Consider the following 12,906-nt stretch of genomic DNA (forward strand, 5'->3'; position numbering starts at 1 on the left):
TTGTGGACCACTGGTAAAGACACAGGGTCAGGCAGCTGTCTCCAGGAGTGGGTTGTTGTATCCTTGAACCCTTGCAACTTAGTCCGAGATTTGAAGTGCCATAGAATGCACCATGGAAGGAATTGGGCCTGGCCATTTGTTAGATAAACTGGGTGCCAACTGTTCATACTGGCATGTCGTTTTCCATTTGAGGTAAATTGAATTTAACTGAAGACAGGGTTTTGGGACTGAATAAAATGAACTAAGCATAGCCTGCAGGGTCTTGTAGACGATTTCCTGATTATTAACATCTACCGTAGGCCTAAACCTACGGTGTTTTCATTTGTATTGTTAATTAACCATACAGGGTTGAACACTTAATTAAATGTGATGGGTAAAGATCATTTTCTCAAACACACCATTTTGCAGATGTTTACTGCATCTTTTTTTTTAAATTAAAATAATTATTTTAAATAATCTCTGTATTCTTTGTCGCTTCGGGGAACCCCTAAACTTGAGTATTACTGGCTTGAATATTATCCACATCAGTTCCTAAACCAAATGTACAAGAAACCCCTCTAATCCACAATACCGAATATATCTGATGTTCAGATGAGTTCAATTAAATCTTTTTATCAACTATGCTTCCTTTTTGCCTTTCTTAGCATATTCATACGATTTAAGAGGCATTTTATTAACCTTGAAACTGCAACCACAACCGAATAGTGACCGTTTCAGTGTGTGTAACAGTCACATTATATAAGCCTTATATGTGTAAAACACGTAAGATCCCTGCTGCTTTGCTTTACATGTAAGCTACACGGAAGCTAACAGCCTTCATCCTGTTACCAACTGCAACGTCATTTTCAACGAGTGGCGCCGCTGTCGTGTACGTTTTCCCAGTCATCGACAGTGCGCTACCGACGTTGAATTTGAGTTGCAGCTGAGCAACAAAATCCTGCGAAGATGGCCGGCCGGGTGAGTATCGTCTATTTTAATGGTAGAACAACGGAATGGATTGAGTGAGAAGGAGTTTCTACCGTTGGCCAGACTGCGTTGACCTCCTAGCCTATGCTTTACAGAACTAAGATTTGGAAAAACTTTGGCTTCCTAGGTTTTCAGCTGTGGCAAGTCAGTTATACGTCATTATGCTAGCCCGGAAGGACGAATTGTATCTTATGACTTGCCACCTGATAGATAGGAAACAGTAATTTACCATATACCTGTCTAAAAGTGGTTTTCTTTCTTATACATCTCTGGTGTTAGCTAATATCCGCCCTTAACGTCTATAGTTTCGAATATCTTAAAAGACCATGATTGTGTGAGGTTTGAAAACTGGTCATTTGATCATTGGTTAGCTTAGTCTGGCTAACTGAATTAGCCTGTTGCACTGGCACTGTCAGGTTATTATTGTACAGACACACACCATGCATTTCCAGATGTTGTACCGGCTAGTCTGACAGTTGACTTATAAATGGTTTAAAATATACATATTAACTATAGGGTATAGGGACAGTTCTTAATAAGACAGCAAGTTGACTTGCCAATGTGTTCGAGATATAACGCACACTTTAGATTGTTAGCAATACCAGCTCATCAACTTAAATACACATTGGACAACTAAATTAACCATAAATTCAAAGATTATCCGAGTTGCCAGGTTACAAAGTCATTAATTCGGTTCTATGGAGTAGTCACTGTGCATAAGATAGGGTACTTGTCATCGGTGCGTCCGCCAGAAGTCCGCAACGAGATGCTGATGTCCAGCAGGGTTTTATTTCCCTCTGTGGCGCAGATTGCTATGTTCCTGAGTAATTTCGAAACGTATCTTTCTGCACTTTTCTGAACACGTCTTGAGTAGTCTTACGAATAGGGGTTAAGCCCTTGCCACCCTAACCTATGTTGTTGTATGACTGAGAAACCTTTAAATGGCACCATTGTATGTTTGGGGAGATTAGGCCACATGAGAATGCAAGGAACTTGCCTTAATGACCCACTTCAATCCTTAGTTCACATATAAGGCTAATTACAATTTGCGAGGTAGTCTTATTTATTCATATACCTCACATTAGAGAAAATGGAGGAAGTCTGTTGATCTTTGGTTGATCCTGGGTGATGTCATACAGTTTTAGCTCATTGCCATAAGTCTCAGAGATTCACATGTAATTTAACTTAAACCTTCAATTTGAAATATATGCTGAACCAATCTGCCCCTCCCTCTACCTGACCTGCCCAGCCAATCATCTGTGTTTTTCAGTTTGGCTGGTTCTGGAGACCCAGTACATTCAGCACTGAGGCCCATAGCTTGTTGATCATTTAGCCTGGTGCAGACAACATCCTTGCATTGCTACCCCAGGCCCTTGCCAATGGAAGCTTTTGAGAACATTTACTCACATTAAGTTTCACATTTTAGCACATCCCAAACAAACAAATGCATACTGTAACTCATCGCTCTAGTGAGTCTATAGTTGCAGTTTTATAAGTGGTCAGTTATCTAATTTGAGGTGAAATTCATTGGAAAGAAAAGGCCTAATGTTTAAAATAATTCATTGTTTATGAGAATCGCCAGATCTTGTTTCCTTATTACCTTCAAAACAGGGCATCCTGGCTTTGGACAAAGTATTGATCTATTTCCCTGGGAAACGGATTAGGCTGGATCTGTACAGCGTACCTTAATTGACTCAACAGGCTGTCACTATAAGTGATCAATGCACTTATACCAACCTCATCTGTTTTCCCTTCAAAAAGCTCCTGTCTAATACATTTCTTACTGATTGCTTTCACAATCTGGGCTTTGGCAAGACTACCGATGCTGTGCTTTAAGCGTTCATCTTAAGAACAACTGCTCATATTTTCCCTACACAGGTTTTAAAGGTATAATCTATAAACAGCAGTAATTCATCTAAAGTAGAAATGCTGCTGACATTTATGACTATCAGTAAAGCGGTTTGGTTTGAACAATAGACTAATTTCAGGAAGTTTCCTCTTGCTTATCAGGCATTTAACTTGATAGTCGTGTTGCAGCAGGTCAACCGTCTGAATGGTCTGCCATTCACTTCACACATAGTTTAAAGATACTATCTCAAAAGTTATTGACAGCTTGGTAGGATTGTACTGGGCTTGCTAACTTGTAACATGAACATTTGTGAGATTTGTCTATGGTAGAAACATTGAAGGAGAAATGCGTGGCCACTCCCTTATTCACAAGCTCTCCAAGTTACTGAATCTAAACCAGGATATGCAGAGTTTCTGTGCATGGACGATCTTGTCAATCTCACACATCTTTAGTCACCTCTGCATTCTCAGGGAGGATGTGTTTCTTGGCACTCTACCAGCAGCCTCTAGAGTGTCGACAGGGTTGTGGAGGTGCTGAGGACTAAAGTGCTCTAGTTAGATGGTTCCTATCCCTGGCAGTGGTTGGGGAATTACAGCAGTCCCCTCAGGACCATAATGCAGCCTACTAGCAGCAAGGACCCTGAGACTGCAGAGCCGGCTGTGACGAGCCTGATTTTCCTCCACAACATGGTCGCTTAATTTCACCAAGGGATTCGCTGCTAATGGCAAGGCCATCCTCTTTTTCCATGACCAAAGACCTTGTGAGGGAAGGTCTGGTAATGGTCTTTTTGTGATAGCAGGTGTTTGATGGAGTTTGTGATGTTGACGTTTTCGCAGTGGCCATGTAGTAACCTTGATCTTTGCCCTCTTCAAAACAAATGTATACAGCTTCTCTCTCTTTCTCTTTCACTCATTCACTCTCTCTTTCTCTTACATACCCACACATTTACACACTGTAAGGCCAAGAGTCCAAATGAGGGATCTCGGCACACATGCTAATTTCAGAAACCTATCTTTACAAATCCATGTGGGTGGATCCTTATCATGCTGCCAAGCGTGGGAGGAATGTCTCGGTGCAATGGCAACCTCAATGCAAAGAGTGAGCTGTGCAGTTGTGGTTTCCTAGGCAATGGGAGAAAATGGGTGGTGCAGGACACATACAAATACCAAGCAGCACTGTTATTGTGTACGCCAGATGATGAAACACCATGCTCTCATGCTGACAGGGGTGGGGAGTCTGAATGTTACAGGCATGACTGATGAATGCTGCTTTGAACTTGGACGTGGAGAGGTGGTTTCCAGGCAGCGGGCTTCCTTGTTAATTTGCTGCAACATCGTGCCCTTATAAGATATCTAGCTTTCTGATCTGTCCTCCAATATGACCACTGTTAAATGAGCGCTTATAACCTTGGAGAGACAAGTGGACTTAAGCATGTTATTGACGTCGTCAGACCTTTCAGAAAGAAAGATTAATGGGGGTGTTGGGTAAAACTATAAACAAAGGTAGGGTGGCAAAGAAGTAGTCTAATCATAATACAGCTAGTCTTGACAGATGGACACATCTAAAGAGAAAGGTGGCTGTGTTCTTGCTTTTATATTTTGATGCTGTTGTATAGCAACCGTTTCCACTGGAAAAAAAAGGGGGAAGATCGTTTACAATATGTTCTCAGCAATGGCTCTGGAACCTACATTGTGTCAAAATATGTCTGCCCGTTGTCATGTAGAGGAAGTGAGATCTGAGAGCTGTATTGAAGCCCATGTTGATGAATCCCTGAGATTATCTCTGTGAAGCAGGGAGTGAGACTGTGTATACCGCTGAAATACTAACCGGCAAGACACCCTAAGACACACCTACTCTGTGTTTCTATTGCAATCCCGTGCTGCAGCTGTTATGAGGTGTAGGCACACTCCTTTTTGCTCCCACTTGAGGGGATTGGGATAGATGAGGGGCTTTTATATCTGAGCCAATCAGGTGATGGGGCCACCCTCATGCTTTTGTCTGAGACGTGGGGGCTCTGAGTTTGTCTGAATACCTTTGTGCAGTGGGAACACCAGCCCTCACAATGACTGATAATGGTGGTGATTACATTTAAGATAATAGTGTGTTTGCAGGTGGTGACAGTGGTGATCTAAGCTTTATCTACCAACTCGAGGCAGCCAATTTAGAAGTAGGCCTGCCTAAATGAAAGTCCTTTATCATCCTTTCCTTTAGTCAGATGGTCTGTGGTGCAAAGCGTTTAGAAGCTAGTTTTATGAACCCATGGAGGATTGTAAAATGTACTACCTATGAGGTTGTGATTCTTTATCTTCTGAATAATGCACAGTTTTAAAACTTACTGACTGTGTGCATGACTGTGCCTCAATTTATTTATGTCAGATCTTTTCACATATGTGTCCCAGCCAAAAAAGCACACATTTATTTTCAATAATTTGTCATGAAGCTTCAGTGACCGAGGATATAAACTCTGAGACCCAAAGGATATCAACTTCGGCTTTAGCACTGAGCTGCAAAATTTCACACAGTTCCATTAGTAAGCAGCAGAAATCATTGTGCTGATGTCCAAAGGGTGATATATGCTCTGTTTTAGACGCAACGCGTAAGCACGTAACATACACAACCCCCCCCCTTGGCAGTAAAATACCCCCCCTTACGTGCTTAAGTGTCGCCCAAAATTTCTGACTATGCGACTAAAACACTCCAGCCCTACGCAGCTCGCAAAGACCGTGATTGGCCGGCTAACCACAGCCTTTCACAGAGTCTCAAGTTTCCGGTTTCATAGCATACTACAGTCTTTTTTAGACCCAGAATTTTTTTTAATCATGAATACCCTGCAGACCGTCTCACAAGCCTTTTCTTATGGATTATGAACAAACATAACAGAAGAGGTCAGAAGACATGAACTCCTCTACAAACCCTCTTTAAACACTTATAAGGACGCTCAAATGACCGAAAATTTATGGAGAGAATATCCCATTCTCACCCGCGATTGTTTGGAGAGAATGTGCTAATTCACCGAACAAATACTTTCATATTCATTTCCCAACACTTCATGTCATGGTGATATCATTCATTGAGTTCATATTGACGTGAAGCAATCAATTGCACCCGCGAGTTTGATGGAATGAGCCCGGTCTGCTCATATACAAAAGTTAACATTAGCGTGGCGTTAACTTGTGGCCAGCACCATTGTATTTACAAGCATTGACAACATACACTCATGATGAGATTCTCTAGCCGTTTACCTCTCATCTTTGAATAATGTAACTCATAAACACATCGGTTTAAAGCGCTGTCGCAGTCATTCAAAGTTGTGTCAATAAACGAATTTCTGCATCATGTGATCTGTCTTTTTCGCCACTGGTACTGAATTGCCAAGCTTTGTATTTTGTGTAACACATGTTTTCCTTTGTCCTGCTGCAATAAGTATCTCACTTCACTCAAAATAAATCCTACAGTTCTGGCGTCGATTTGCTTTGCAACACGCACAATCCTTAGGGAACCGTAAGGAACCGTAAATCAAAACTTGTTTAAAACAAGTTCCTTGGGTAAATTACGTGCTTACGGTTCTGCGTCTAAAACGACCCTTAATCAGCCTCAAGGCTGTTAGGACCCTTGCTCCTGTTGGAATCAGGATGAGTTGTTTGACCTCTCTTCTCCTCTCCTGTCTTCTCTCCCCAGATGATGCAAGCAGCGCGATGCCCGACAGACGAGCTGTCTTTGACCAACTGTGCTGTCATTAACGAGAAAGACGTGCAGATTGGACAGTAAGTTCTGTTTATTCGTGTATGCCTGATTGTGGTGAGGGGACGAAAAAACCCCAGCAGATTTTAATGTCTAATGCTTCCAATTCTGTCAGTGATGATCCATCATCATCATCATCCTTGCTTTTGTGTAGCACTGTTTTGCCACTGTTTCACGTGTCCAGTCATAAATGAAATGAAAACACAACTAAGCATTTTGATGCCAGTTCTTCATACTCTGCATGTTACAGAGGAGCCGCAGTGACTCTGATGTTTCCTGACATGTACCTGTTTTCAAATCTCCATCACAGATATGTGACGGTGAAGACCAATCCCCCCCATAAGTATGTTTTTACAGTTCGCTACCATCAGAGCATGACACCTGGATCCATCGGCTTCAGCTTGCCTCAGGTAACCTGCACCAGATGCCCTTCTTCCATTTGATGCTTGGTTCTGGCAGCCTCTATGTCTATGTATGTCTATGTATGTATGAAGGCGAATAACATTTTCCTTGTGTGTCTTTCAGTCCCACTTCTGTTAGCTATGTTCTACTAACCTTCTGGAAGGAAGTGTTTCTGTCACATGTAATATCTGCCTTTGCTAGTGAAATGAGCATTGCTACACTCTTACACTGTTACTCACTGCTGTTCAGCACTCTGTTGTTTTCGGCTTTTAATGTCTGTCAATGCCTTTGATCTTTGCCTATCTCTGCCTGCCTCTCCTCCATGTTAACTTGACCTCAGCGTGGCCTCTCAGGTACTGCTGTAACTTTCTCACCCCAAGGGCTTATTGAACAAACAGTTTTGGCTGCATTTGATTTCGTTACTGCAGGTGCCACATAATAGACGCAACACTTTAGTTTGTAGGCTTCTGTGCTTACGCTGTATATAAGCTCAACATGACACCTAAACAATACAAACGGGTTGTCCAATAAACATAATAGACGCAACACTTTAGTTTGTAGGCTTCTGTGCTTACACTGTATATAAGCTCAACATGACACCTAAACAATGCAAACTGGTTGTCCAATAAGCCCTTCCATCAGAGGAAAGTTACCTTGTTGTTTGTGAGAACCATTTAGAAAATAGTAGTGTAAAAATAGCAAATGACATGTCTGTTGTTTCCCTTATTAAGCCAGACAAACTTGTCTCCCCTATGTTGCTGGTTGTTAAAGGAAATCTGGGCATATTGTTTTGTAAGAGGAAAAACCTGTTCCTGAGTGACTGTCATTAACAAGGTGGACACTGAAATGAGAGGCTTATGCTCATATTTGTTTATTCTCGCTGCAGAGGAAATGGGCTGGAATCTCTATTGGTCAGGATGTGGAAGGTAAGCCAGTATTTCTGACATACATATGTGACTAGTATGTGCACTTCCAAGTTCACTTTCCCATGGTATACATTATATCACAGACTTCCATGTCATCTACTTAAAAGAAGGGAGCTCTGTATAGCATTGAACACTCTTTCTTTCCTTGTCAGGGTAGCCATGGAAACATTGATTCTGCGTCTGAGCTTTAATGGGCAAAGCTCTTTCACCTGTATTGATTTTATCTTTGTCATGGGGTTGTGAGGACGTTGCGCAGCTATTATTTATTGGATGTTGAGCGGGCGGAAGGAGAGTAGTGGGTGATTCTCATTGAAGGAAGAGCTTAATTGTCCAACTTTGCCTCGCCAAAACAAAACGTTGTTATATTTAGTCTCTTAGTAGTGTCGGCTATCTATCTGTCGGCTAAGTATCTATGTAGGTTATGTATTGTTTCAAGGTTACACCAGTTGTGGTTGGGGGTTAAAATTGAGTATGAAGCACGAAGTTGTGGAGGATTTCATGGGGGCGGGGTGGGGCTGGTGCTCAGGGGCCATGCTCCATATAAGAACATTTTGATAATGAATGATTTGAAATTATACCCTTAAATGGTGACTCCTGGTGGATTTGCTGGAGAGATTGTTCAACAAAATCCAAAGTACCTAGGCCTAGACCTAATTGGTTGATCATGTTTAGGTCCCCCACTAGTCAAGGTGTTTGGGGAACTTAACCAGTATTCCAGGTAACTCAAAAGAGAGGCATAAACAGACTTTCAGGACGGGTACAAGAAGAGGCCAAAGGAACTCTTAATAATCATGGAAAATGGCAATTGAGTGTAATAAATCTTACCTAACGAAAGTGAAATAAACTACAGAAAGTAATCTCACAGTACAGCAGGCCAAAAGGTGAGATGCCTCCCAACCTCTCTGCAGCCCCCAGTATCCACCAATAATCTTTTCTCAAACTGCAAGTTTAAATTAATTGCAGCTCTTACACGGTCCTTGGGTTTTCTGTGCATTTTGGCCGAACAGCTAAAACTGTGTAAATCACTGAATCCAGCTCTTACTTGCATGTTTTCCACTGATGTTTCAATATCAGCAGACACAGCCTGCACGCTATTAGCCTGAATGCTCCCAGTTAGCCAGTGATGGTTCTGGTACCAGTACCGGTGAAAAATTATTGTAACAGACCGGTTTTCCAATACACAAATACCAGTGTTGGTAGAAGATTCGTATTTCGTAGAACGTGACGTTGCAGAATCCTGTGGACCACGTTACATTTAGCTGAATACAAAGACATTGTTGAAAATTGATGTTCGGATGGAATAAACTAGTTTATAAGTATCGAACTAGTATAACTTAAACGCTAATTGTGACCCAAGGAGTGTTTTGACTGTTAACAAACACTGTCATTTGTCAGACGGACTGTCAATCATCTTTACATAAACATGCAAGATCGCACGCACAGTTGACCAAGCAGTACTTCAGAGGCAGGAACAATAGGGTGATTGACCAGTGACAAAAATGTATAACATCCACTGAAATGGATGTAGTCATGAAACACAGTTTGACCAGGTTTAATGTGCTCATGTCATTTTAAAATTGGTCTGTGGGGGCCACTGTTTGTACAGCTTGCCTTGTCAATTTGTCAATGTAGTATGCAACACAAGCAAGGGAACAATTGGTAAATCTAACAAAACACACAATTTGAATATGCCTTGGCAAGGTGAGGAAGGTTTATTTTTACAGCACATTTCATACACAGAGGCAATTTTGATGTGTTTTACATAAATAAAATGACATTTTTATTAAGAGCTGCATCTGCTTAGAAGGACAAGCTGTCTCTCATGTCAAATGAAAGTGCATTTGACTAGGATGGGTAACTTATGTGGTTGAACAACCTCAAACTGTCACTCAATCTGTTACTTATTGTTAAAATGTACACAAGAAGCAGCAATCCCTTTTCATTCCTTTTTACCAGAATTCCTGCTTACAAAGACCAAGCAGGTGTCTAGAGAGAAGGTGCAGTGGTCTGATAATTGGAGATTATCCGCTCACAGAAAGCATTATTAGTGTTATAAGTGCTGGACTGCCCAGAACTAGAGCGGCTAATTGCCTGATTTCCATAAACCGCAGTAGTAGCAGTAGCAGTAGCAGCAGCAGCTGTTATAGATCACCTCTAAAACAAAAAGTCAGCTGTTTTTACACTGTTCTTTAGAACTGGTGCTGATGTATGCTAGCATCGCTCCTGTTAATTTAGCATGGCTCTTCTTGCTCACCACAAGCCCTTGAGGGTTAGGCTTTCTGTGCAAATGTACTTACTTCTCTTGTAAGGACTCAGGGCTATGGTGTTCGTGGGAGATCAGTGGCTCAGACTCCATTGAGGTGCAATAGACTGTACATATGAGAAAGTGATATAAAGCTTGGCATGAATATCATTGCAAGGAAATGTGTGAAATAAGCTTCATGTAAGACTCCTGCCTGTCTGTTCTCCACACAGTCAGCAGCTACAATTTTGACAAGGCAAAACAGTGTGTGGGCACCATGACAGTGGAGATCGACTTCCTGCAGAAGAAGAATGTGGACAGCAGCCCCTACGACACTGACAAAATGGCCGCAGAGTTCATCCAGCACTTCAACAGCCAAGCCTTCAGCAAGGGACAGCAGGTGAGGGAGTGAAGGGCAACTCTTCAGTAAAATAGGCATTCATTGCACGCTCTCAGTTATCGACCTTTCACAGCCATTGTGCTAAATTGTGCTAAGTGCTAAGGCCTAAGTTGTCATAGAAGGGCCCCTGCTAGAACACGTATGGATTGAAGCATTGTCTTTGTAAAGCTCCATCCTTAATTGCCTTTACACATCAGTGGGTTCTTTAAGATCAATGTTCATTCAGCTATAGTGACAAGTTGTCATCTTGAGATTGCTGCCTTCGAACCTGGTAACCATAGTTATGTCAACCGGTCAATCACTGCAATGAGCTTAACAAGAACTGACCCGCCACATTGACCCCTGGAGATTCCAGCTGTTGATTATGGCTTATTGGAATGGGTCATATGTTGGTGGAAATACCATTTTTTTCACATGGTCAGATGCTTTGTTAGATTCTGGTGTATTTCTCATGTACAGATCTTAAAGTGTAAGTTTGGCCCCGAATTCCTGTAAGGTTAATAGGTTACCATAAGTGTACCACATCATATGGTTCTCTATGAGAAACAGCTCCAGTGTCCATAAGATGTCTGCATAGGCCCCTCTGTGTGTGTGCTGTGTGGCATTCCTCAAAGGCGCCCATTCTATCAGGCCCAAGGGCAAGGGCATCGATGAGCTCATGAGACTGTTTACGTGTTCATATGTGTGTGTGTGTAATCCTTTGGAAGAGATGTTATACATTCTATTTGCCTTACGTAATTATACTGGTTAAATTGGGCTGCGCGCTAGACTCAGGTCGATCAGAGCAAGAATCACGAGAGACGACACCATCTCCTCTCCAGGACGGATCCACGCAGGCTGCGTATGCCCTGAAAGAACTCTGCTCCACCGGTACTTTAGATGCTTAGACTCAGAAAAGTACTTAGTGATATTTCTTGTCTGCTACAATAAATATCTTTGGCTCTGATCCGAACTGCTTCAAGCTCCTTGATTGAGACTTCATTCTACAACCACCAAGACCACCTTTTGTGATTAAGTGTAGTAGCCTAAATACGGAATAGAATCTTACAGTGGTGCCGAGAACCCGGCTTCTACTGGTTGCGACGTGACCTGTGAACTACCTGACGACCCGAGGACGGCGCATTGAAGTAGGCCCAGCCAGACGGACGGAAAGATCGCTCCAACGCCAACACCACGGAGGACTCTGCCCTGCCCGACTGCTGACTTCCAAGGCGTGGCCCCTGGGAACAAGGTGACGTTCACTGACCTCTCTTTGCTCCATTACGAAGCTAAAGAACTAGTTTAAATTCAGTCTGTTTGGCCTTTTCTCTTTTTAGACTGCTATCCAGTTAAAACAAAAAAGAGTGGGAATGTTGTACCATCAATGACTTGTTATTTTTGAAGTTAACCTGTATCAGTGATTCAAGTACTGGGGTCGCTGATATATGCGTGTTTGTTATGAATGTTTGTTATATGTTTGTTTGATATAGCTATTTGGTTGTGTATATACTAACTCTATCAGTCTCGCCGTATTCTGTAGAGGGGTTGGACGCGTCAGGCTCGGAGTTTTACTTCGAAAACCGATATATGATCTGTTCTTGTGTTTAGATTACAATTTGCTCACGTGTCCTACACTTAATTCGACGGGGTTGTGTGAAGGCTGTTTCTATTTTTAGCTGGTTCTAAGATTTGAAACCGTGGGTGATTTTTTGTCTTCTGGAGGCTTGGATAAGATACATATAGTCGAGGTGTGGATTGGGAGAATCTGCACGGGGTGTCAAAGAATAACTCTACCTAGGGGGTTAAAGACACATTGTTTTTCACAGCTGCGCTACTCTGTCCTCTTCCAAGACCAGGAAGGAGGACGAAGGGTGGGGGCTGGTGAAGTTAAGGGTGACCACGGTGGTCATAGAATTGAAAGAATTTCTCACAGGCACACAACCCTCTGTTTTTGCTCCTAAGAGGAGAGAAGGAGAGAGAGAGGGAGGGGTGTGTGTGCGTGTGTGTGGGTGCGGGCTCAAGGCCCATAGATAAGGCTGTGGATTTTTGCAGTGTGTGAGACACAGAGAAACGCACATTGAGGTTAAAATTACAGCTACTGAATTTGGAAAGTTTAATTTGATTTAATTTGTAGTGTGTTGCTAAGACACATTTTGGTTAAAATTACAGCTAATAAAGTTGGAACGGTAATTTGGATTGTTTATAGTGTGTAAGACGCAGAGAAAACACATTGTGGTTAAAATTACAGCGAAAAGAAAGTTGAATTGAATTTGATTTGTAGGGTGTGGCTATAAGAACACTTTGAAAATGGTAACGGCTGCTGAACCCACGGAAGTGGATAAAAGCACTGAAACCTTAACAATGATTGGAAAAGGGGATTTTTTGTTTGAAGACATCTTGA

General features: G+C 42.1%; 1 protein-coding gene across 2 annotated transcripts in view; it reads left to right on the top strand.

The window, feature by feature from the left end:
- Positions 1-884: 884 nt before the first annotated feature.
- LOC308361594 (vesicle-fusing ATPase) overlaps positions 885-12,906 on the top strand; it is a gene marked incomplete at its 3' end in the record, with an annotated part of 32,452 nt that continues 20,430 nt past the window's right edge. For both annotated transcript variants that reach the window (XM_080833989.1, XM_080833990.1), the window contains exons 1-5: positions 885-957; positions 6,494-6,579; positions 6,867-6,966; positions 7,845-7,884; positions 10,360-10,526. In XM_080833989.1, the coding sequence (XP_080690115.1) occupies positions 946-957; positions 6,494-6,579; positions 6,867-6,966; positions 7,845-7,884; positions 10,360-10,526 (405 nt within the window). In that variant the 5' untranslated portion in view covers positions 885-945. The remainder of the gene's footprint in view (positions 958-6,493; positions 6,580-6,866; positions 6,967-7,844; positions 7,885-10,359; positions 10,527-12,906) is intronic.

This window comes from Sprattus sprattus, assembly GCF_963457725.1.
Source record: "Sprattus sprattus genome assembly, chromosome: 3".
Lineage (NCBI taxonomy): Eukaryota > Metazoa > Chordata > Actinopteri > Clupeiformes > Clupeidae > Sprattus > Sprattus sprattus.